Consider the following 26,774-nt stretch of genomic DNA (forward strand, 5'->3'; position numbering starts at 1 on the left):
AGGGATTGGTTCAAGAAGCCCAAAGTCTAAAAGTTAGAAAAGTTTATGCATCAAGAATTGAACTCGTCCATCCAAATCCATCCTGCTTATTGTTACCAAAATAGTCCCACTGACACAGGGTTAGCAAACTTTTAGAAAAGGTTTAATGGTAAATATTTTCAGCGCTGTGGGCCACACAGTCTCTGTGGCAACTACTCTGCTCTGATGGTGTAGCCCCAAAGCAGTCACAGACCATCCACAAACCAATGGGTGCGGCTGTGTTTCACTAAAACTTTACCAACAGAACCAGGTAGAGGGACAGGCTGGGTCCACAGGCCAGAGCGGGCCCACCACTCTTCTAAAGGATCACCGTGTCTCCTAGACCCACCATTGTCTCCTCCTGAGAGTAGGTCAGGAGCATTGTTTTTTTTGTTTTGTTTTGTTTTGTTTTTTGTTTTTTTTGTTTTTTTGTTTTTTTTTTTCCATTTTTCTGAAGCTGGAAACGGGGAGAGACAGTCAGACAGACTCCCGCATGCGCCCGACCGGGATCCACCCGGCACGCCCACCAGGGGCGACGCTCTGCCCACCAGGGGGCGATGCTCTGCCCATCCTGGGCGTCGCCATGTTGCGACCAGAGCCACTCTAGCGCCTGAGGCAGAGGCCACAGAGCCATCCCCAGCGCCCGGGCCATCCTTGCTCCAATGGAGCCTTGGCTGCGGGAGGGGAAGAGAGACAGAGAGGAAAGCGCGGCGGAGGGGTGGAGAAGCAAATGGGCGCTTCTCCTGTGTGCCCTGGCTGGGAATCGAACCCGGGTCCTCCGCACGCTAGGCCGACGCTCTACCGCTGAGCCAACCGGCCAGGGCCCAGGAGCATTGTTTTATAGCACAGATGGATGGCGTTTTTTGGTCATTTGCTGTCAGATCTGAAGTCCACAGCTGCAGAGGAAGCAGATTCTCTGGAGGCCATGGGAGAGTCTCAGCAATAGCCTACCAATCAGCCTTTGTTACCCAGGAAAAACTTGGGAGTTACTGTACATCTTTCTCCTCCCTGTCCTCTGAGCTGGACTTACTTCCATCCTGGGGGACTATTCTTTGTGCATTTAGGCTTGTTCTCTCTATCCTGTCCCCTCTTCACAACACCAAAGTAATCTTTTTAAGGCTACACCTGATCATGTTACTCCCCTACTTAATACTCGTCACATCTTCCCCTTAGTGTTCCAGGGAAACATTCTAAACAAGACTCATGCATCTCTTCATATCTGGCCTGCCCACCTCTTCATCATCATCCCATAACCTGTCCCTCCCCACCAGCCTCAATGCATCGCTGACCTCTCTGACAGTAGCCCAAACTTGCTCTGTTCACACAGCCAGAACTTCCCACCCTTTGTTCCCTCTACTTGAAGAAACTTATCTCTCAGACATCACTCTAATGATGACCTACCTTTCACATCTCAGCTCAGGCAAGCTGTCCCCCAGGAATCCCTTCCTAGTCCATCTATTTACAGTCTGGGCTCACTGTCCCTCATCTCTGCTCCCACAATGCACTATGGTTATCTTTCCCATGGCAATTACCATATTGTGCTTTAATTGTAGCTACTGAGCTGCTTCTCCACCAAACTGTGACCTCCTTTATGACAGAAACTATAAAGGAGGATACATTCAGCATTGTATCCCTTGAGAAACTGGCATATACTAGATGCTCAGTAAAAACTTGATGAGTGAACTGAATTATTATACAATGGGTCAAGTCATTTTTAAGAACCCAGTGTAAGCACGATCTCCAAAGAGTGGAGGACCTGGCACTTGCCTTTAAATGCCTCTATAATCACAGTTAGAGACCTAACTCTCAAAGAATAGTTCTACTGAATGATCTGCTCTGCAGATTATCTTCACTAACTCAAGACCTACTCTCTGGTTATCAGTTACTCTAAAGAGATGGACAAAATAGAGTACTATTATAATAGAGGTCCTATTTGTGATTTAACTATACAATTTAAATAAATTAAAATACAAAATACACTTGGAATAGTGCCTGGAATTTATGAAGGACTATGTACATGTTTTTTAAGTAATAATAAACGCAAAGAACAAACTCTTTTCTTGATTAGTCCCAGAAACATAAACCCAGGAATTTTCAAGCTGCATATTCTGAAACGAAGAGAGGAACTCATGGGAATATCTGAGAGTTGAGCTACCTAGTAGCTCAACTAACTGGACCTCTAAACACAGTCCAAAAGAAAGTAAAGAAGTCCTGGCTGGATAGCTCAGTTGGTGAGAGCATCGTCCCAAAGCACAGAGGTTGCCAGTTCAATCCCCAGTCAGGGTACATACAGGAACAGATTGATGTTCCTGTCTCTTTTTCCCTCTCTCTCTTTTCCCCTCCCTCTCTCCCTTCCTCTCTCAGTGAAATCAATAAATAACAATTAAAAAAAGGGGAAAAAAAAGGAAAGGAAAGGAGGGATTCTAGAAACTGTGGACTCAAAGTAGAGAATCCATAGTTAACAAAGGGGGAGCATCAGCATTCAGAAAAACCGCAGCATCTGAAATGCCATGGGAAAGCAACAATCTTAAACTTCTCCTCAAAATAAACTGCTCTGTATGGCAGATACCATCAATTGACTCAATCGACATTCCTCCCAGCCCCTGCTAGAATGACGGTCAACACAGTAGAGGTTGGAAAGCAGAAAACTACATTTCCCAGAATTCCTTGCAGCTAGCACATCTGCACAATGACCTTGCCTCTTGTGACCACCTGGGAATATTTTGAAGATGAAAGAACAGAAAGGAATATGGGCTGTGAGAATCTTCTGACAGAAGGGTGGCAGAGGCCCTTGGTTGCTCCACAGCCCGGGTGGAGACTCCAAGGTCTGATCAGTCCAGTGGGACAGCAACTTCCTGGTGTGGCAGCGTTTGCTAGTTCTCATGCCAAGAACTATGCAGCATCCGTTCTGCAAGGTGACTCTAGGAATTGCTCCTGGAAGCTCACTTAGCGCCTGTCCTACAGCTCTTTTGACTATTCTGAGATCTCCTTAAATCCTCCCAATAAATGCCTTTCTGCTCAAATTGACTAGGGTGGATTCGGTTGTGTCAGTGGAGATTTGACCATCATACTTTGGAAGGCATTTTTGTTCTGATTGCAATTCAGTACTAGCCTTGTAATAGAAGCATTATGAAGATGATTCACTTTGTAGAAAACTGTTCTGAAATGAGTCTCTTCAGTGGAGGAAAATGAAATGGAGGAAAACACCAGCGAGGTCGGGCCCAGAAATGTTCTGTGCTGGATAATGAAGGCAATGAGTGTTCAACTTAGAACACATTCACCAATGAATTAATTTATGTAGTTCAAAACCAAAGAGAAAACGAGCCACTTACAACTTACAATCCAGTCAGTATTTTTCATTACCATACCTCTCTCTCCTCATAGAAAACAGTGGAAAGCTGAATATATTTACTTTTTTCCTTACCTTGTATCAAGAATTTTGCAAAAATATGAAATAGAAATACTAGCCATTTTTGTATTATCTATTTTCTAAATAGCATTATTTACTTTGAGGTCATAGCTAATTCCCAATCACACTGAGCAAAAATAATATGTGCACCTTTAAAGGGTTCTGAGAAAAATTTTATAAGATTCCTGAATCCAGAAATGTCTCCCTGCAAGTTCAAAGGCAGCAAGCTCCCCTTAATGGCCTATAAATCTCCAAAGGAGAAAGAAAAGAGGAGGATGTATTTATAGGAATTCTGCACAGAAGCATCGCTGCTCTCTGGATGAACTCAGCCTAATGATTCATTTAGCAATTACTGGAGAAAGCTTTCTTTTACTTTCAACAGATGCTTTGCTCTTTCTAAAATAATTTGAACTAAATTATTTTATTGCTTACAATATCCAGAGACAATACTCTTTCCCCAGCCATTTCTTCAAAGATAAAATGTTTTCATTAACAATTTTTTTTTTTTTTTTTTTTTTTTTTCATTTTTCATTTTTCTGAAGCTGGAAACGGGGAGAGACAGACAGACTCCCGCATGCGCCCGACCGGGATCCACCCGGCACGCCCACCAGGGGCGACGCTCTGCCCACCAGGGGGCGATGCTCTGCCCATCCTGGGCGTCGCCATGTTGCGACCAGAGCCACTCTAGCGCCTGAGGCAGAGGCCACAGAGCCATCCCCAGCGCCCGGGCCATCTTTGCTCCAATGGAGCCTTGGCTGCGGGAGGGGAAGAGAGAGACAGAGAGGAAAGCGCGGCGGAGGGGTGGAGAAGCAAATGGGCGCTTCTCCTGTGTGCCCTGGCCGGGAATCGAACCCGGGTCCTCCGCACGCTAGGCCGACGCTCTACCGCTGAGCCAACCGGCCAGGGCCAATTTTTTTTTCTATAAACAACAAAGCCCCTGCTGAAATGTCTTCACCATCCTGCACAGGTGGAGAAGATGAGAAGATGCTCACATCTTCTCCACCTGCACCAACAGGACTAGCATAACCTGCACTGTTCTACCAGATACCATCCCAGCCTCTTCATTGGCCCTCAAGACCTAAGCCAGGCAAATCGGCCCACGGTATAATGGGCACAGGGAGGTGTTTTGTAGAAGGAGGAAAGAGGACCTAGTTAAATCAAGAGGACCTCATTGATGTGGGTAAGTTCTTTGAGTCTCTTTAATCTAAAGGCCAACCTAAACTCAGTAACTTCCTCTGACTACACCTCTACCCTACCTTCCTAGAAGTCACTTCAGATTGTGCCAGACTTATGCACATACTTGATGAAACAAGTACAGATTCTGTCTCCTTGCTTTGCCTATTTCATGTGTCTCCCAAGAGCTAACAAAGAATGAACCACATTTTAAAAAGAGATACTAAATTCTAACATGAAGGCAAAGGCACAAAAACTACATTATTTTCCCCATATTCTCAAACTGAAATAAACGCTAATCACATTTTCTACAAGGTATATGTATATATATGAAGAAATGACCCCCAAAAAGGTAATAGAATGGGATGGCTAGAGAACAAATTGTATAACCTCATAAGATTATCCAGCTACAAACTATGCTAATAAATCATACATCCCATTAGCATCACTTCAGCAGAATACAGAAAGACAAAGCAAGTCACTGTAACCTGGAGAAAAAAAATGGTTCCCAGTCCTTTGGGGACCACAGTCCCTAAAATAACCCTTACACTCAGAGAATTTGCTTTCTGTCTAGGACAGCGGTTCTCAACCTGTGGGTCGCGACCCCGGCAGGGTCACCTAAAGCCATCGGAAAATACATAATGCATATCAGGTATTTACATTCCGAATCATAACTGTAGCAAAATTATAGTTATGAAGTAGCCACCAAAATTATTTTTTGGTTTGGGGTCACCGCAACATGAGGAACTGTATTGCAGGGTCAAGGCATTAGAAAGGTTGAGAACCACTGGTCTAGGAAGTCTTCACACATTCTAGAAAACTAGTTAATACATTACATATGGGCATTGGGCAAACACTAGCAAACTGGCACTCCAGATGGAATCCCAAATTGTTGAAGGTGCCCAAGGCAGAAGTCCAACTAATAAAGAGAAGAGTGATAGAAGAGAGAAAAAGGAAAAACTAACATTCTTGCCAGCCATTCAGGGGGAGCAGAGGGGATCGCTTCATAATCCCAGATACCATCTTCTTGAATTTTACACACTGCACTGAAGGCCAGGGAAGTGGGCAGAGTATGCAGAAGACTTCTCCCACATACCATTTCATTTGCCCATTAGCTAGCTACCAAGCTCTCAAAGTAAGAGAACCCTGTGAAATCATAGAACATACATACACTGGTCTCTGCACCTGAAGATTGGCACGGAGCTCCTAAAACCCTTTCAATTTCCGGAGATAAGCACACTAGGAGCATCTTCTGTTTAGTATTTGGTCTTTGTTAGATCTTGGTTCCTGGTCTACAGCTCCTAAATCCCTTGGATTTTCCTGGGTGATAGTGTTTTTGTTAGAAGGAGGTGACTCAGGGTGGGCTCCTGGATAAGGGCTGGTCACCAAAAAGACCAAGTCAAGATTAGAAGCTTGGAATTTTCACACAAATACACACCCCCATATCCTCCAGAGAGGGGAGGGGCTGGAAATGGAGTCAATGGAGTTAACAATTGATCGCATCCACAAGAGGCCAGTCTCCATAAAATCCCAGTAGTAAGGGGTTTGGAGAGCTTCCGGGTTGGTGAACACGTGGAGGTCCTGGGAGGGTGGTGCACCTGGAGAGGACGTGGGGCTCAGCACCCCTCCCCACCCACCTGCCCTGTGCAACTCCTCCATCTGCACCATCATCTGCATCCGGTACCATACATACCCTTTTATAATGAACTGCTCAACAGGAAGTAAAATGTTTTCCTAAATTCTGTGAGTCACTCTGCAAATCAACCAAACTTGAGAAAGGTGTCAATGGTAACAATCTTGAATAACAATGAAAAATATGGCTCAGTTGGGAGGGAGGTGCAAGCCAGTCTCAAAAGGTTACATATAAAAGGTTTATAACATTCTCAAAATGACAAAACTATGAGATGGAAAACAAAACAGAGGCTTCCATGGATTAGGGATGAGGAGAAGAGGGTGAATATAACTAGAAAAAATGAGAGGGGATTCTTTGTGGTTCTGTATTTATTTGTGTTGGTGATTAAGAAAAAATAAAGGAGAGAAATACCCCGTGAATACTAAGGCATTTGCTGGATCTCAAGGTTGATGACTCACACTTTATTTGCATACCCATAGTACCCTGCATAGAATATAATACTTTCAAATTCTAGAGATGTTTTATAAACTCAACATTTTTAACTATGAGAATGTTATTTACAGAATTCCTTATACAAAGTTTAGGCAAGAAGTATCTTTTAGGAATAAAAGCCACCATCATTGAACTAGGAGGTATAGCTACTGAAGGAAGGAGCTTGACACAAAGCAAAGCATACTCTGGTTTCTCTTCAGATCGCATAAATCTTTCGCCTTTTACTAAAGATTTCCGTGGAGAGAAACAATTCTGGGTTTTTAACCAATTTTTTGAAGCCTTGCTTTTGCAGGGCTGATCTCACTGTTATTTAAGAAAAGAATGTTAAAGAGATACATGGTACTCTGGTATAGTTCTTAGTATTTTGCTTTCTACAGTTAACCCAGGTAGTTAAACACTATGAGTTGGAAGTTCAACATATACCAGTCATCTCTTATATGTGCTGGGCAAGCTAGGCCAATACTGCAGCCACCACAGGTCAGACTTTTCTAGTTTTATAATTGATCTATTCTAGAAAACTAGTTAATCCATAACAGTGAATTTCAAATAAGCTTTGACTTGCTAATTAGCATGACTATTAACATTGGCTGAACAACTTAATAGACATTTCCCTGCCTCCTTTGTATGATCAGGGGTCAAGGGTTGGAGAATTTCTGGGTACCTGATGCCAAATAGAGAGCTCAGAACACCCCCCTCTGGAAAAAATTACATCCCTGGAAAGAACCTTCCATGCTAGGTAGTGCTACAAGCTCCTAAAAAGACCTCACCGGGCTATGGGACAGGTTGCTCTGAACTGGTTCCTGCTGCTTGCCTCATAAGTGGTACATGGATAACAGAATTTGATCTGGGATTTGCTTTCATAAAACCTGGGCAAGGTAACAACCTGGACTTGCAGTGACATGTGAAGGAGGTGGGTGGGAAGAGTCTGGCAGCACTGAGCCATAACCTGTGGGATCCAATGGTATCTACAGTAGACAGTGTCAAAAGTGAGTTGAACTGTAAAACACCCCGCTGGTGTCCCAGAATTGCTCGGTATAGGAAAGTCCCTCACACAACTGGTGTCAGTGCTGTGAGTGTGATAGGAGTGTGAAAGTACCGTATTTCTCCATGTATAAAATGTACCTTTTTTCAAAAAATTTGGGGTCTGAAAACTAGGTGCGTCTTATACAGTGATTGCAAATTTCTACTTGCATTTCCTGCTTTTTCGTGTGGATGAGGAGTTGTATAAATTTTATGATGAATAAATCTTCAGTAAATAACTTTATGCAATACTTTTTTTTTTAATTTCTGGCCTCTAAATTAAGGTACATCTTTTTTTTTTTTTTTTTTCTTTCTTTTTTTTCTTTTTTTTTCTTTCTGAAGCTGGAAACGGGGAGAGACAGTCAGACAGACTCCCGCTTGCGCCCGACCGGGATCCACCCGGCATGCCCACCAGGGGCAACGCTCTGCCCACCTGTGGGCGATGCTCTGCCCCGCTGGGGCGTCGCTCGGTCGCGACCAGAGCCACTCTAGCGCCTGGGGCAGAGGCCAAGGAGCCATCCCCAGCGCCCGGGCCATCTTTGCTCCAATGGAGCCTCGGCTGCGGGAGGGGAAGAGAGAGACAGAGAGGAAGGGGGGGGGGGGTTGGAGAAGCAAATGGGCGCTTCTCCTATGTGCCCTGGCCGGGAATCGAACCCGGGTCCCCCGCACGCCAGGCGGATGCTCTACCGCTGAGCCAACCGGCCAGGGCCAATTAAGGTACATCTTATTCATGGGATTGTCTTATACGTGGGAAAATACAGTAAAAGAGAAACACAGGAGTAGAGTGTACATTTTCTGTACACTGCCACCCCAGAGCATCCTTTAGGATGGTTAGCCACCACAGTAGCTTAAGGCGTCTCCAAGGCTAGGGACAGAGACAAACAAGAACAAGAGCCAAGGCTCACCATATCGCCACCACCCATTCCCCCACACTGCACTGCCTCAGCCATCTCTCTGCAGAAACCTATTTACTTGTTATTAAAAAGACTTATCTTTTCTATGATGTCTGAAACTAACTTTAAAATACTTCAACACAGAAACTTCTGGTTCCAGGCAAGATATAATAAACACATTTCTCCTTAACCTTCCCACTAAGGACAGTTACAAACCCTGTATATAATTCTAAAACAAACATAAGAAGACTGAAAAAAATGGAAAAAGGAAGACGGACTGGCTAGGGACCTCAGAGCTTGAGCAAAAAATAAAATAACTCACTGGACAGGCTTAATAGCAGAGGTAGACAACACAGGAAAGAAGCACTGAACCTAAAGATAGGTCAACGGAAACCACACAATATGAATAACAGAAAAAAAAATAGGCTGAAAAACAAACAGAACTTCAGAAACCTGTGGTTCAATTATAAAGCATCTAATGTTCATGTCATTGAAATCCTAGAAGGAAAGGAGAAAATTATAGGGCTGTAAAAAAATATTCAAAGAAATAATGGCTAGCCTGACCGGTGGTGGTACAGTGGATAGAGTGATGACCTGGAATGCTGAGGTTTCTGGTTCAAAACCCTAAGGTTGCCAACTTGAGCACGGGGTCACCAACTTGAGCACAGGATCATCAACATGATTCCCAAGGTCGCTGGCTTGAGCCCAAGGTCACTGGCTCGACTTCAGCCCAGCTCCACCTCTCCTCAATGTCAAGGCATGTATGGGAAGCAATACATAAACATCTCAAGTGCCACGATTATGAGTTGATGCTTCTCACCTCTCTCCTCTCTCTCTTTATTCCTCTCTCTCTCCCTCTGTGTGTATGTGTGTGTGTGTATGAAATAATTGCTAAAATTTTTGCAAATTTGGCAAAAGCATAAACCTACAGATTCAAGAAGCCAAATGGACCCCAATTGATTTAAATACACCAATGAAAAGACAAATTAACAGAAAATATTTTTAAGAAGTGACCCAAATCTATGCTGTCTGTAAGAAATTCTCTTCAAATACAGCATATAGGTTAGTTGAGAGTAAAAGGATGGAAAGGGACAGGCTATAGAAACATAATCAAAAGAAAGCCATGAGAACCCCAAAACTGATTTTTGGAAAGATGCAAAAACAATTCAATGGAGGAAGAATAGTCTTTTCAACAAAAGGTGCTATAGCAAGTGGCCATCAAGAAAGAAAAAAAGAAGAAAGAAAGAAAAAAAAGAAGAAAGAAAGAAAAAGGGAGGGAGGGAAGGAGGGAAGAAAAGGAAGGAAGGAAGGAAGAGAGGGAGAAAAGGAGGAGGGAGGGAGGGAGGGAGGGAAGAAAAGAAGGAAGGAAGGAAGGAAGGAAGGAAGGAAGGAAGGAAGGAAGGAAGGAAGGAAGGAAGGAAGGGAAGGAACTTCCAGGTAAGTTAAAACAAAAATGAACTCAAAATAGATCATGGGTTTAAGTGCAAAATGCAAAACTGAAAATTAAAAAAAAAAAAAGTAGATGTAAATCTTTAGGTATACAACTAGGCCAAGAGTTCTGTTCTCAGTCATGACATCAAAAGCACAATCTGTAAAAGGGGAAAAAATTAATAAGTAGATTTCTTTGAAAGTCCTTACACTAAAATGGCAAAGAGTCAAGCTACAGACTGAGAGAAACATATTTGCAAACCACCTATCTAATAAAGGGCTAGCCTCTACACTAATTTTTAAACACTCTAAACTCATCTGATCTGTTGTGGCGCAGTGGATAAAGCATTGACCTGGAACACTGAGGTTGCTGGTTCAAAACCCTGGTCTGCCTGGTCAAGGCACACATGGGAGTTGATGCTTCCTGCTCCTCCCCCTGTCCTTCTCTCTCTCTCTCTCTCTCTCTCTCTCTCTCTCTCACACACACACACACACACACACACACACTTGCTCTCTCTCTCCATCCCCTCTCTTCCCCATCTCTCTAAAATGAATAAATAACAAATAAATAAAAATAAAAACTCTCTAAACTCAACAGTAAAAACTAAACAAAAAACAAAAAAACCCTACACATAATCCAAGTAGAAAATGAGCAAAAGACATGAACAGAAATTTGCCAAAGAGGATACACAGATGACAAAAAAAGCATGTGAAAAGACGCTCAACCTTATTAACTATTAGAAAGATGCAAATTCAAACCATGATGAAATACACTTATCAGAACAGCTAAAACTAAAAATGGTGATAATACCAAATGCTAGCTCTCAAAATTGCTGGTGGGATGTAAAATGGTAGAGCCACTCTGGAAAACTGACTTTTTTTTTTTAATTTTATATATTAATTTTAATGAGAGAGGAAGGGAGAGAGAAAGAGAAACAAAAACATCTGTCCCTGTATGTGCCCTGACCGGGGATTGAACCAGCAACCTCTGCACTTCCAGACAATGCTCTACCAACTCAGCTATGTGGCCATGGCCAGTTTGGCATTTTTTCATGTAAAGAAACACAAACTTATTGTACAATCAAGCAGACTCCTGGGCATCTATGACCACACAAATACCTGTACACAAATATTCACGTGAGATTTTTTCATAATAGCCAAAAATTGTAAACAATCAAAATGTCCTTTAATGGGTCATCAAATGGTTAACTGTGGTCCATCCATATCATGGGTTAGTAACATAATAAAAAGGAATGAACTGACACACACAACTTGGATGGATCTAAAGGGCACTATGCTAAAAGTGGGGGCAGGGGCAAAAGGGGAAGCTAGTTCAAAAGGTTAGGTACAAAAGGCTCTATAACATTCTCAAAACAACAAAATTAAGAGAAGGAAAACAAAACAGTGGCTTCCAAAAAAGTAAACAAAAAACACAGCGATTTCCGTGGGTTAGGGATGGAAAGAGGAGGGTGGGTGTGAAAAGAAAGAAGCCCTGAGAGGGAATTCTTTGTGGTTCTGTATCTTCATTGTGCTCGTGGTTAGGGAAAAGGAAAGAAGAGGAACCATACCCAGAGTCCCAATATACAAAAGGTATAAACCAGAGTGCCTGTGGCTGAACAGAATGAGGTTTAGAGCCCAGCCAGCCAGACCTTGACTTAGCCCCCTACTGGTGGCTTGAGAGGCAACCTGTGAACACTAAGGCATTTATTGAAGCTCAAGGTTGATGACTCAGACTTCATTTGCATACCCATAGTACCCTGCACAGAGTACAATACTTTAAAGTTCACAACATTTTTTTTTAACTCGACATTTCTAACTATGAGAAGCTGACTTACAAAATTCCTTATACAAACTTCAGGCAGGAAGTACCTCTTAGGGATACAGAGCCACCATCAGCGAATAAGGAGGTGCAGTTACTGGAGGAAAGAGCTTGCCAAATACAAGGCATACTCTGGTTTCTCTTCAGATCGCATAAATCTTTCGCCTTTTACTAAAGATTTCCGTGGAGAGGAACAATTCTGAGTTTTGAACTAATTTTTTGAGGCCTTGGTTTTGCCAAGGCTAATCTTGTTGTTATAAAAAAAGATTTATTTTCTAAGTAAACTGCTAAGCTGTAGTTACTAGTTCAGGTAGACAAACACTAGATTGTATGTTCACCTGTCAAAGCTTCTTTAGTTTTGTAATTGAACTATTCTCTAAGTGAAACTAAATGTTATATAAACTGTGACTTGCTAATTAGCATAACTGTTACCATTGGCTGGACAACTGAAAGATGTTTCCTCTCTCCCCCTCCTTCCTATCAATTAGAGGTCACAAGGATCCAGAAATGTTTAAAACACACATACCCTTAGTGATGGCCCTGAGGCTCCATTCTAAATTTGGTTGGAGAATTTCTGGTTGCCTGAAACCAAATAGCTCAGAATCCCCCTCTGGATAAAAGCACATCCCTGGAAAGAATCATCCATGCTAGGTAGTGCTACAAGCTCCTAAAAGGACCTTATTGAGCCACAACGCAGGTTGCTTTGAACTGGTTTATATTGCTTGCCTAATAAATAATATATAGATGACAGAATTTGATTTTGGATTTGCTTTCATGAAACCTGGGCACAAAATTATTATGAAAAACTAACCCACTGGAAATAGCAGCTACTGTTCTCCTGAAAGTGGCTTCAGTCTGTTCCCCTCTCAAAGACACTACCCTTCACATCTACTCCCCTGGGCACCATGATCTCACGCTTACCCTGCATCGGCTTCTAATTTCTTTTTACCAGAGACATATCAACTGTCATGTCATGATTTTAAAGGGTAATAACCTTTTGAAGAATGTTGACAGGCACCACTTTAAGGGAATGTAAAAGAAGGAAGTGTATCCCCTCCTCCCCATCCCCACATCTCCACAAATTTCAGCTTCAAGCCACTATTCAACGTTCTCTAGCCTGGAATAACCTCTGCTACTTCTTCCCGCTGAGTCCTACCTGTTAGATCACTTACATAGGACATGCTGCATAAATTAACTCCGCCACCTTCCAGCGATGGTTCTTAACATTCAATGTGCCCAGACAGGGACTCCACAGTCCAGAAGCAGTGAGTTAGCATTTGAAGGGTCCTAATCAGGAATCTCTAGTCCTAGACGTGGCTACAATTCAAATAATTTTAATGCTGGTACCTAAAGCTACAGCAAAGAGTTCATCAGCATGAAGAATGTCAGAAAGAAATAGTAGGGGAAGAGGGTAAAGGGGTCAATAACACAGCGGCGGACTGAGACTGGATTGGGGAAGGGGGTTAAGCACACAATGGAGTATACATATTTATTACAAAGTTGTTGTGTGTGTGAAATTTATAGAATGTTAATAACCAATGTGACCCCAAGAAATTTAATTTTAAAAAAAGAAAATTTACAAATGAAAAGAGTGGTATTCAACATATGTGGTGGGTCAGAAATTTTCTCAGGCTCCAATACCCTCATGAGAATAAGGGAGAAGAATACTTTGAGCTTCAGGGAGGGCACCCTGGGTCTAACACTCCTTTGGTTCTGTGCTCCTTCACTTCCTTAGAGCCGATCCCCCGGAAAGCCAGCAGGCTGTCTGTCCCAGCCCACAGGGTACAGCGGCGTCAGATGAATCCTTCCTACATGGTGCTTGTTGGAGTACCTACCTAAGGACAGAGAACAGAGGCTTCACGAGGTTTCAGAAACAGTTCCAATGGCGGTTTTATTCACCAGTGCCTACTAATAAATGCTTGCCCATGTGGCAGAATTCAGATCTAGACTCTCCCCATAGCATACCACCTGGCAGTGAGGTTGTAAGACAGGAAGACATGTAATGCTTGCTACCCACCTCCAGCTGCCAGAGCCAACCAAAAGTAAAACCAAATAATGTCATTTTTATTGAACAATCTAACAGATATGGGTTAGTCCAGACCATTACCCTTCTGTTCAAGGCTCAGCTCCCATTCACCTCCTCCAGGGAGCCTTCCCTGGCTTATTCCAAGGCTAGAAATTCTTGCAGCAAGTTTTGGCTGTGCCAACCAGGGACACACATGCAAAGGTAGACACTTTGTTAAATGTAACGCCAGGGCTGGTTTTCAGGTGGGACACACAACAGGCCAGCGGTTCTGGCTGTACACAGCTGGACTGAGGCCTCTGCCCTCTATTAAACTCAGAGAGCAAAGCCATACGCCAGCCTGGCCTTCTCAGATGGAGTATGAGCTTCTCCTGCAAAGAAACCACATTTCTTACTTCCCTTAGCCCCCAGCACCTGTCAGTGTCTGCCCCAAAGCATTAGTAAGGAAACAGTTACCATATTTCCTCATGTATAAGACACACCCTTTTGCGAAAAATTTGGGGTCTAAAAACTGGGTGCGTCTTATACAATGGTTGCAGATTTTTTAACTTGCATTTCCCACTTTTTCGTACTTATTGTCTTTGCACTCATTATTTAATGATGAATAAAACTTGAGGTCAATAACTTTATGTAATAATTTTTTTTTCAAATTCCGGGCCCCAAAATTAAGGTGCGTCTTCTATATGGTAGTGTCTTACACATGGGGAAATATGGTAATTGTAAACTGGTTTGTGGCTGAAAAAATGTTCACCATTCCAGGCCTATACCTATACTACCACCTCAAGATGTGACTAAGTATTCACGAAAAACCTCTCTCTCTTTTTAATTTTCTCTCTCTCTCTCTTTGTCTTCTTTCCCTCCCTCTTTCATACACACAAACACAACTACTTGAACTTAGTTTCACAGAGCTAAACCCTGGGTTTGAACTTCACCTTATCTTTTTCTGGCTCCTTCAAGGATCTTTACAATGAAACAAACATCGATCCTATTGTGTAATGGTTAGCACTCTAGACTCGGAAACAAATAATACTTTCATCAACTGGTAGACATGAAAGAGACGGGAGGGCAGGGCAGGGGACTTGGTGGCTGAGAATTAATAAGCAAATTTGAGATTTATCCACTTGGACGGCAGACTCTATCCTTACATAAGGCCGAGAGCCACTTCCCCTGTCCCCGCCCTCCCCAGAGAGCAGCTGCCCCCACACTTCTCCCTGCCTGGCTGCAAACTTTCACACGTGAAAAAGGAAACGCAGAGGGGATAAGGCTACACACGAGACAGTGCGGGGACAGGAGAGGGGCCGGAGTTCTTTGCTAACAAGAGGGCGCGGGCCCACCATGTGCTGGCAAACCCTCCTTCCTTCACCAGCCTGTGGGTGCCCTGCCTCTGCTGCGTGGAGACTCCCCAGCCCATGCTGTCTTGTGGAGGGGCTGGTACTGGCCACACCAGTCCGCCTGAGCACTGCCCGCGTGACGGGCCCGGCTGCAGGACACCCAGTTTCCCATTAATACAGACAGGCTGGACGTCCACACGCACAGCCAAGCTGCTGAGGAATCTGCTCCCATCAGATGGAGGGTTGCAAAGCCGTGATAGGAACAATGGGGTCATCGCTGAGGGGCTGTGGCTGAACGACACGAGGTCAGGCCTAAAGCCTCCAAACTCGCCAGAGTCTAGACACGTGAACAAAGAAGACGTTGTCTAGGACCTCTGTTCCTTCACAGTGAGTCTCCCACAAGATAGGCATGCTCACCTTAATCCAACAGACACTACAGAACACCTACTGTGTGTCAGGCGGGGGGAAGCAGAGACGGAAGCCCCTCTCCCGTCTGGAACAGGTAATGTTACACAACGCAGGTTCAGGGAATTCATAGAAGGGAGCAATGATGTGATAGGAGGAGGACCAGGGTAGAGGGGCAGAGGAGGTCCCATGCAGGCTGTCCCTTGAGCAGGAGGGAGGTGCCTACCAGTCTGCAGAGTGTCACATGTAGGAAACGTCAAAGCATCTGGTGAGTGGCAGATGATCCCATCACTTAGCAGCAATGACAGAACCCCAACAATGTGGACTAGGCATCCATTCTGTTCCAAGCACATACACGCTGGGTGTTTTAAATCCCTCACCCCATTTCCTGACAACCTCCCAGTCCCATATCCCAGAAAATAAAACTAAAGCTCACAAAATAAAACTAAGGCAAATAGTTTTCACAAAGGCAGAAAACTGCATTTTGAACTTAAATCCACCCAACTCTAAGCCTATACTCTTTCCAACCAACTTCCTTAAATCAGAAATAAAAATAGAAAGGGAAAAAAATTCATGGCCACACCAGCTGACATAGAGCTTCATTGTATCAGTTGGAGTCAGACCCTGTCTAGGAACAAGTTTACTACATCAAACAAGGGATGTGGGCACTAAAAGAACATTCCTTTTATTTCCTTGGGACCAGAGCAAGAAGACTAGGAAGGAGAAAGAGACGGGGACCACAAACACCAAGTCAGACGATGGCCAGAGCTGGAGCAGCGCTGGGCTGAACCCCTCCTGGGCCGCACCCAGGCTCCCAGTGCCTAGCTGCTGCAGGGGCCGCTGCGGGGGCCACTGGAGCCGGCAGGGGAGAACACTTCGAGGCAGAAGAGCAGCCGGGGAAAACAAGATGCAAACATCACAGCATATGGGATGGGAGCAGTCCCTGAGAGGGGCACCCACACACACACACACACCCACACACACACACACACCCACACACCACCCCCGCCGCTGCCCTGGCATCTCAGCAAGTGCAATCAGCTCTGCACCAAAGTCATGACAAGGCCCAAAGGCATTCCTGATTTGGGCTACAATTCTCCAAACTCTAGCACCATCAGAATGTGGAGGGCGTCCTCTGGCCCAGATCCCTTTCACCGTCCTAAATGAAGCCTCACCTTGAGTCACCACCTCCCTGACACGTCCTTCTCTTTCCAATCACGGAGCCCCGGGAAGAGCGTCTTCTCTACGGATGACCAAGCCAAATGCTGCCCTCTGTGGAGCTCCGGGGAAGGTCAGCCTCCTCCTCAGAAGCAGTCCATGAGTGCTCCTGCCCACAGAGCTCTCTCCCCACTCTGACCATAAACACTGTCCCACCTAGCATTTACCTCCATGCCCACCTACATGCACGCAGGATGATGCTTTTTACTCCAGTGTGGCTACCTGCCCCAGCATTCTTCACTCCTTACAGTTAAACTCAATAAAATACTCCCCTGTTCTGTTCCTGGCACTGAAGATACAGGAAGGATTAAATCCTAGTCTGCCCTTGTGAGATGCACAGTCCAGTGGAGGATGGAGGACACAAAATAAAACTACAACTATATTTATCATCAGAGTACAAATACTATCCAAAGCATTGCTATCACACCACCCTGTTTCGTTCTTTCTTTCTTTCTTTCTTTTTTTTTTTTTTTTTTTTTTTTGCATTTTTCTGAAGCTGGAAACGGGAAGGCAGTCAGACAGACTCCCGCATGCACCCAACCGGGATCCACCCGGCATGCCCACCAGGGGGCGATGCTCTGCCCATCTGGGGCGTTGCTCTGTTGCAACCAGAGCCACTCTAGTGCCTGAGGCAAAGGCCATAGAGCCATCCCCAGCGCCGGGGCCATCTTTGCTCCAATGGAGCCTCAGATGTGGGAGGAGAAGAGAGAGACAGAGAGGAAGGAGAGGGGGAGGGGTGCAGAAGCAGATGGGCGCCTCTCCTGTGTGCCCTGGCCGGGAATCAAACCCGGGACCTCCGCACGCCAGGCCGACGCTCTACCACTGAGCCAACCAGCCAGGGCCAACACCCTGTTTATTTCCTTCACATCATTCAGCTCTCTCTGTGGCTGTGTGTGTTTGTCTACCTCCTGTTGGTCTGTCCCCACTAGCAGACACCAGGACAGGAAACGTGTCTGTCTGGGTCACACTGTATCCCCAGCATCCACTATGGACTTGGACACAGCTTTAAAAGAGCTGTATATGTGGAAGAAATGGAGAGAGAGGCAGCGAAGAGTCAGGAGCTGTGAGTACCAAGCCCAACTCGGAGGCCCAAGCAATGCTTCCGTCACTGGGGACACTTGGGCTTGAATGTGCAGAGTGAGTTAGGATCCCAGGAAAGGGTTGAGGCGCATCCAGAGAGGGAAGCAACACGTGCAAAGGTAAGAAATGGCGAATCAGCATGACAAAGGGGGACATCAAACCCCTAAATGGTATTGTTGACCAGTTGTTGTCACAGAGGGGTGATTTTGCCCTGAGGGAGCCTGTGGCAATGCCTGCAGACATTTTTGATTGTCATGCCCTGGGGCAGCAGGTGCTACTGGCATCCACTGGGCACGTCCAGGGAGGCTGCTACACACCCTGCGATGCACAGACAGCTCCCCCACAACACAGAATTATTGGGTCTCAAATGTCAGCAGTGCTGAGGTTTAGCAACCCTGCTGTTGCTCAGCATTCAGGGATGCAGTGGTCAGAGAAGGTAACAGCTTTCTTTTAACTTCACAATCTCTACTCAGTCTGTTTTTCTTCCTTTGATTAAAATTGGAACCGGTTTGATGGCAGTATTTACTTGCCACCTTCCCTAACCTCCAAGAAAAGGAAGATTCAGTGCGGAGGGTCCAGGACCTATCGGGCCTCTATTTTAGCCAAAATAAGACCAGCAGACACCAGTGATCTTCACCAAGGAGACAGTATCATCTCCTTCACTTGTTGGCCATCCACTCTGAGTTCCAGGACTCCACACTACCCACCCCATATGCAAGGTAATGACATATAGAAAGATGAGGGCAACAAAGGTTCTTACACCAGATAGATGGAGAGACACACAGACAGAGGCATAGACACATAGATTTTTCAGAATGGCAAAAGACTGATTCTTTGGAGCTCCAAAGGTGTGTGTCTGCACTTTGCACGCTTTTCGACAAAGGCGAGTCGGCCTGAATGTTGGCACCCTGACCTGCGCCCTTTATGGGGGGCTGTCATGGAGAATGCCTAGAAGAAGTCATCTCCCCAAGACTCGAGAGCCTCGGCAGGGAGTCAAGCAGCTGGATTGGATGGAGGGACAGGAGCTGGGAAGTCAGGGAAAATGAGCCTCCTTTGTTTACAGGTAGCGAAACACAGCAGGGCTGAGCCTGTCTTTGACAATGAAATCTGTGTGGCCCCAAACCGTCTCAGGCCTGACCCTCTGTTCCCCGCCCTGGCCTGCCTCACAACTGCTTCTCTACAGCAAAAGGGCTCAGTCTATTTTTGCCTCTGGCAAACAATTCAGTATTATTGGAAAGGCATGAATTGTGACTCAAAAGAAAAGAGTCATCATTTTTTTCTGTTGCGAAAGATTCAGCCCTGGCTGGTTAGATAGCTCAACTGGGTAGAGCACCATCCTAAAGCACAAAGACTCAACAGTGTTATATTTCTAAAAACTAGATGATCCCAGACACTCATGAGGGCTATCTCCTATGACATCTCAAATTCCACTATGACATAAAGCTTTCCAAATATCCTCATCTCTGAAGTGCGCACAATACCACCTACCTTACAAGTCCTACTAATAATCCTAAGAAGGGTTTATGTAAATAAAAATGCTTATAAACCTGACCAGGTGGTGGTGCAGTGGATAAATCATCAGACTGGGATGCAGAGGATCCAAGTTTGAAATCCCAAGGTCACTGGCTTGAGCATGGGCTCATCCAGCTTGAGCGCAGGCACACCAGCTTGATCGCTGGCTTAAAGCCCAAGGTCTCTGGCTTGAGCCCAAGGTCGCTGGCTTGAGCAAGGGGACACTCGCTCTTCTGTAGCCACCTCCTCCCATCAAGGCACATATGAGAAAGCAATCAGTGGACAGCTAAGATGCCGCAACAAAGAATTGATGCTTCTCATCTCTCTCCTTCCTGTCTATCTGTCCTTATTTCTCTCTCTCTGTCAAATAAAAAAAAAAGGCACTTATAAATGACACAGCGAATAAAAATTCAATTTATATCCAAAGGTTCTTGGAAATGCCTGGAGGGTAGAGGAACAAAAGCCAGAATTCTTCCCAGTCCCAAACTCAGACCTTATATCTAATACAGTGACTCTGTACAGAGCTAGGGTTGGAAGGAAGGGACAGGTTACCCCAGAAAACTGAAATAGAAATGGAAGTATATTTGCTATAATTCTAAGCAGGATCTGGATCTCTCAAAGCAGAAAAATATCAGTACAGGCAATGTCCAGTTTACAAGTGAAGTGTCTTCCAAGAGTCTATTTGTAAGTTGAGTATTCAGAACTTAAAATGTAAGCATTATTTTATGTCCCAAGTGGGCCCAGAAAAGCTGATTGGACTTACAATATATCCAGTATACTATAGTCTTACAGGGAAAATATCAATAGTAAAAGACAATGTTTAACTATCATTTTAAAAAATATATCAAAATGCTCAGAAAAACAAACACACAGCTACCACTAGCCTTGACCTGAACCTCAAACCATCAGCCAGAGCCCGGACTCCTGCAATCCAGGCATTACAAAAACAGTGTCCTGGGAAACTGAGAGGGGAGAATGAGAAGATCCCCAGCTTCAAGGGGTTCTGCAGGGAGGGAAAAAGAAATCTAGCATCTTGCATCTGGAAGAGGAGGTTCGGGTACCTACCCACAACATACTCTAAAGAACAGAATGCTGTCACATCTAGAGAGGCACAGGGTATGTGACAGAACAGCAGCCACCTTGCCTGCTTCCTAAACAGGTGAAAGGAGTTGCAGCTAAAGATAAATGAGCTGGCCCATGGCTACCAAAGAACCAGGGAGGAGAGGGGAAGGGGGTTCCCAGCATGCTCTGCGGTGGTGCAGACAATCAGGGCACTTGGAGGCAGGAAGGAAGAATTTTCTGTAGTTGGCAATAGCTGGTTTAGGGGCGTCTGGGGACACATTTAATTCTAATAGATACAGCTAGATCAGGAAGAATGTTTCTGAACTTTATGAGAGTGAAATTTGTATCAATTGATAAAGTTACAGAATCAGATTTCTGGTGTCCTGAGAGGAAAGCAGGGGCCAGAAGATAAAGACCATGGGGAAGGCCTTACTCAGCACGGCACTCACACACCTTTTACAACAGCAAAGATACTTAACTCCCAACTGTTGATGAACACTATACCTGGGTCAATGCCAATACGAAAGTGATGCAAAACACTGCAACCGGGTTTGAAAATTGAGAATGTTTATCATTTATCCACTTTGTACCTTCTTTAATCCTCCAAATAAAGTGCCAATCGCCAGGTCAAATTCTTGGTCCAACTGCTCTTCATGGTCTGACAAGAAAAACAGTGTCTGTTAGTCACACATCTAAATAAAACCGGGTTGGTTTAACAGCAGAAGCACTAAAAGGAACTGGAACGTGTCCTGGAAAAGCCAAGTGGACGGAGCTACGGGCGTGGAAGGCTGTCTCACTCCTCATCTCCCTCTCTAGTTTTCTGCGGGCGAAGTTCTTGGAAACATGCAGTGGGGCTGCTGCACACGTCCCCTGCCACCTGTAATGAGGCCCGCAGCAGGAGAGGTGTCAGAGAGAGAGTACAGAGACCCCTGGCAGGGATCAGTGCAAAAGCTCCACTTGTACAAATTGGGTTCAAAGCCCTGGGCTTGCCTGGTCAAGGCACATATGGGAGTTGATGCTTCCTGCTCCTCCCCCCTTCTTTCTCTCTCTCTCTCTTTTCTTTCTAAAAAAATGAATAAAAAAAAATTTTTTTTAAACAGACCATTCCACACAGTGAGGGTGATCACAGCCTCATGATATGATATAATGCTAACAAGGTTATTAAATGGAATCGTATAACAGTAATAAATATGTTTATAAGCAAATAATACAATTGGTTTCAAACAAGAGATATAATAAAATCTTCATTCAAATACTTCTTGAGGGTGTGCAACAACCAGGAATGAAACATAACAAGACTGGCATGCCTTCTGCCCTCCTGGGGCTTCCTGCACACTAGATAGGAGAGACAAGCGAATAATAAACAATTACAGCAGTGCTGATGAGGGCCACGACATAGGAAGTAAGGAAGCTATAAAAGGGAGGTTGCCTCCTTTGGGTGTCTATGAGATAGACAGGGAGCTGGGTGGGTATGGATGGTGCTTAAAAGTACTCTAAGTTGAAGATAAAGACTTAGGAGTCCTCAGTATAAAGGGGTGATGAACCCTCCAGAATGGCTGACATCACCCAGAAAGGCACAGAGCACATAGACAAGAAGAACAAGGAAAGCCACTGCTTATTGGACCAAAAGCAGTACAAAAGCCACAGAAGACCAGAAAGGAGCTCCCCAGAAAGATCACAGGAGGGCCAGGAGACAGTGTGTTAGTAAAACTTAATTCTGAAATGATGCTGAGCTAGAGTGGGACCAAGGGGCAGAGTCACACACACGAGATGCAAACAGCAGCCCCAACCTCACACCAAAGGCAACACTGCCTCAGAAACGACAGAAAAGGGTGGGGTATAGAGCACAGCTCTGCAGCACACACACCCACAATGCATTCCACCTGGTCCAGGAGGTGTGCCGGAGTGTGTGGTTGCAGCAGGGCCCTGGTCCTTTCTGCTACAGCTGCACACATGCACATTGTGTGTGTGCGCATGCGTACATGTGCGTGAGCATGTACGTGTGCATTCTGGTTTGTGCACAGACTCAAGTCCAAGGGAACAGTCTGCAAACAAGCAGCAAGCTACTGCAATCCAACAAAGAAGTAACAGGAACCTCCTAATTCATAAATGCAAATTGGATGGGAAAACACTGCTTCTTACCTCTTCAGTTTTGGCTTCATTTTCATACACAGAGCTACCTCCAGAAACATCAGAATTAAGCAGAATTGAAACAAGGCAGGAGATTGAGTTCTCTTTTTTTTTCTTTTTTTTAAAAAAGTACATTCAGAAGCAGTGAAATTTTCATGCTAACAAGCACCTGGCTTCCTGAAGCTGGAGCACAGCTCCCTCTAGTGGGAAAAGGGAATCCGACGCAGATAGGAGAATTAGGTCAAAACCTATCCAGCGCTCCGTCCAGCTATCTCACACACTTTTCTAACTTTAAAGTTTCTAGTACCTAGATTTTTTAAGTTTTTAAAAGTAAAATCAATTTAGTATACAGTATTTTCTTTATCTCAACATATCCAAAACACTATTTCAACTTGGAATCAATATTAAACAATTCTAATGAATTATTTTACATTCCTCTTTCTTACTAATCAATTCTTCAAACTCCAAAGTACATGTTATCCTAACAGCATATCTCAACTTGAAGTGGCTACAGTAATGGACACCACAGCTCTACACCAAACTTCCCCCTCGCATTTTGGGGAACTTCTACAAATCACCCTTGTCTGACGTCTTGACACGGACAAATGCTATATAACATACCTGTTAAATGACAACTTCAAGACCCCTTCAAAAATCAATGCCTGCAGGCTGTCTTAAGTTAGCCAAAAATTCACTGCTACAGAATTTGGCTGAGGTAGGAGAACGGAAGCTGAGACTTGGAGCAGGAGCTCTTTCCCCGAAGACTTCTCTGATTGCACCTTCTCTGATTGCTCTGTTCTTACTCTTCGGGCAAGACCAGTTCTCATCGCGACTCACATGGTACACTGATGGGGGTGGGGGTGCTGCAGGTGGAGAGGAGCTTTCTCTGCCTGAGAAATTTTCTCCGCACCACACTGGCCGACCCGAGGTGCCTTGGTTCCATTTTCCCAAAATTCAGTGCTGCACAAAAGCGCCTGAGAGCAGAGAAAGAAAACAACTGCTGATGAGCCCTCATTACTAAATCAGCTGCTGATTCTCCTCTCCAGCCACCACCCAAGAAAAGGATACATCGAAATCCCATTCCACCTACTAAGGGAGAGAACTTGCATCTTAATTGCTGCCAGTGGGCTCTGGGGGTAAACCATTTACTTAAAAGCTCTCACTAACATACTCCATTCACCCTCAACACTTGGATAGGAAATCAATTCTGGGGTGGGGTAGGGGTAATTAGAGGGCAGTAAGCAGTGAGAGGGGACAATGCACACTCACATACCCTTCTGTGGTACACGCCACCTCCAGGGAGTAGCAACCCATCGTGGCCTAAGGTGTCCTGCTGCTTCTATGCATTTGAACAATTCTAATCACCTCCTACTGGTTCTTTATTTTTCTAGGAAGTCTGTGAGTATAGAAGACTGTGGTAGGAAATGAGAGTAGAGGAAGAAAGAAAAATGGTCTTCTATAGATAAGATAATTGAATGGTGAGTAACTCTCAAGTACTCATATAAAATATAAAGAAGAGGGAAGGATGGTAAGGCACTGGTTTTCCCATAACATCCTCGAGGTGTAGGGCTCTTGTCTCTTCCTCTCTCCCGAATGAAAAAAGGATTTAGAAATCCCCCAAGTAAAAGGAAATAGGATGCCAGGCAATAAAGGACATAAACGGTCTCGATCCTCCCTAATAGGGCTGCTCATCTGCTACTCACCTAAGGCATTCTGGCCTATCAGGGCAGGCCACCCGGCATGTCATTTGCATGAGGGCTCCCAGGGGAGGTAGAAGAGCCCAGACCGAGAATGAAGCGTTCTGGCTGAGGAGCCACTGAGCCACTTCACCCGCAGGTGTTGTAAGGTACCAAAAACTACAGAATTAATATTAATATTTTAAGAGGCTTGGAGAACATTTTATTAATTTGGGTTAAGGTGTGCAGAGAAATTGTGAGAATAGTCTCTGTACTGTGTGATTGGCATAACCAGGATGGCCCTTGGCATTGTATTGTAAATGCAAAGGGGAGGAAAACATGGATCCCCAGACATTCCACCATACCTGTGGGGAAAGGGGTGAATGGCTAGCCAGATGCAGGAAGAAAAAAGCCAAAATAAACCTTTTCTTATAACTATGAGCCATTTGCAGGCATTTGTCCCCACGGAAACTACCTCTTCTATGTAAATGCATGTGGTTAACACGTGTGACTCTGGACAGAGAGATAGCAGATGAACACTAGATAATATGGGAATGCCTTTTAATATGTAAAAGATATCTTTCTGCCATTGTGTTGACTTGTAAATTTTGTTTTCTCCAAAATAATGTATGGCTTGCAAATTGAACGTGGTCCTATCATGTTAAAGGACATATGACTATAACCAATAGTGGTAAGGGGCTCCTAATTACAATTTTTGCTTCTGTACTTCCCACTTACAAAACTATAAAAACTAGGTAGAACAAAGGGCCGGCACACGCTCTCCCTCAGACCTCTGTTGGAGTTGCCGCCGCTTGGCCAAGCTAGACAATAAAGCTTTGATGTGTAATCGATGGACTTTGTTCGTGTCTTCAATGTTTCGGGTCCCTCCGGATTAGGCTTAACACTGGCAAACAGGAAGCCATAAGCTCTGTGCACATTTTTGGCATTTGCTCCAACATGGAGCACTGGCTGGGGGAGCAGGGAGTGGGGAGCTCTGGGTTCTAACACTGCATTGCCTTTCAATGCCCTGCAGCCCAGGCCCTGGCCCAAGTCATTGTGAGAGGTTTATTAAGAGCCTTAAGTAAACACACTCCCTTCCCTTGAGGACCAGTATCAATGTAGGAGGAAATGGCCGGTGCAAGCCCGAGAGGAAGGGTGGGCTGGGAGCCTGGGACGCCCAGCAGGAAGGCTATTTTAAAGAGTGCTACTGTTTCCTTTGACCCTGGCCACAGGTAACAAGGGAAACAAAAGTCAAATATAACACGAAGTGCCACCACGCAGGCCACTCAGAGCCTCAGCTGTGTCCCTACACCTACTGTTCATGCCAGCTGTCAAGACAGTCTGTCCAGTCCCTGCTTGACTCCTGCAGGACTGTGTACCTGGGTCCTTCCACAAAAGACAAGTAAACTGAAGGGCCCCAAGTGACTCAATCCACAGCCAGCCCACCCGCCTGATGCCCAGGTCAAGGTCACCTACTCAAGGACAGGACCAGTGACATTTGTTTCCCTACCCTGAACTGCCCCCTAACCCCGAGTTACTAACCATCTTGCCACTGAGAAATCACCTCCTGGTGAGCAAAGCCCATTGCCAACGAGATGTTAATGTGCTGCATGAACAGTGTAAAAGAAGTGGTCCATAAATAAGCAGCTGTGTCCTTTTCTCATAACCTGAGATTGGTGATAAATGATAAGCACAGGTATGTACAGGAATAAACAAAAGGCGGAGGGGAATATGTTCAACTAATTATATAGCCCATTCTAAGAACACTCACTATATAAAAAAAAAATTGGAGGTGGCAATAAACAACCTGCTCTATATCTGCTTAAATATCAGGGTTCCTGGTGTCATAGAGTTTTGAGAAACACTGACAGGCCCTGGCAAGTCGGCTCAGTGGTAGAGCATCAGCCCACCATATGGAAGTCCCAGGTTCCATTCCTGGTCGGGGCACACAGGAGAAACGCCCATTTGCTTCTCCACCCCTCCCCCTCTCACCTCTCTCTCTCTCTCTCTCTCTCTCTCTGTCTCTCTCTCTCTCTGTTCCTTTCCTGCAGCCATCGCTTGATTGGAGCGAGTTGGCCTTGGGTGCCAAGGATGCTCCACAGCACTAAAAAAAAGGGCTCAGTTGGGGAGCAATGGAGCAATGCCCCAGATGGGCAGAGCATCGCCCCCTAGTGGGCTTGCCAAGTGGAACTCGGTCAGGGCACAAGCGAGAGTTGGTCGCTCGGCCTCCCCTCCTCTCACTGAATTTAAAAAAAAAAAGGAAATTGACTACTGATTACTGAAGATTAAAGAAATGAAAATAAAGTGCGTGTGAAATGAAATGCAAACCCATGGAAAGCATGGTTCAATTCACAGAATGTTACCTGTACACGACTTTTCAGGAAGGTTCAGCTGCCTGGAAGGTGAGCCCAGGCCCTAGAAGCTGGAGGACGCACTGTAGCTGCTGTGCGTG

The 26,774-nt window shown here is 44.9% G+C and overlaps 1 protein-coding gene and 2 non-coding genes across 7 annotated transcripts in view; 2 read left to right on the top strand and 1 right to left on the bottom strand.

The window, feature by feature from the left end:
- HHAT (hedgehog acyltransferase) overlaps positions 1-26,774 on the bottom strand; it is a 300,060-nt gene that overhangs the window by 246,560 nt on the left and 26,726 nt on the right. For 3 of the 5 annotated variants that reach the window (XM_066261445.1, XM_066261441.1, XM_066261442.1), the window contains one exon: positions 21,107-21,174. The exons of the other annotated variants lie outside the window; for them this stretch is intronic. In XM_066261445.1, the coding sequence (XP_066117542.1) occupies positions 21,107-21,174 (68 nt within the window). The remainder of the gene's footprint in view (positions 1-21,106; positions 21,175-26,774) is intronic. 5 annotated transcript variants of the gene reach the window in all.
- Positions 6,906-7,021, top strand: LOC136327825 (U5 spliceosomal RNA). The gene has a single exon (XR_010729888.1). It is a non-coding gene; the product is annotated as a U5 spliceosomal RNA (small nuclear RNA).
- LOC136327826 (U5 spliceosomal RNA) lies at positions 12,013-12,129 on the top strand. Its single transcript, XR_010729889.1, has one exon. It is a non-coding gene; the product is annotated as a U5 spliceosomal RNA (small nuclear RNA).

Source organism: Saccopteryx bilineata, chromosome 2 (genome assembly GCF_036850765.1).
Source record: "Saccopteryx bilineata isolate mSacBil1 chromosome 2, mSacBil1_pri_phased_curated, whole genome shotgun sequence".
In the NCBI taxonomy this organism is placed as follows: domain Eukaryota; kingdom Metazoa; phylum Chordata; class Mammalia; order Chiroptera; family Emballonuridae; genus Saccopteryx; species Saccopteryx bilineata.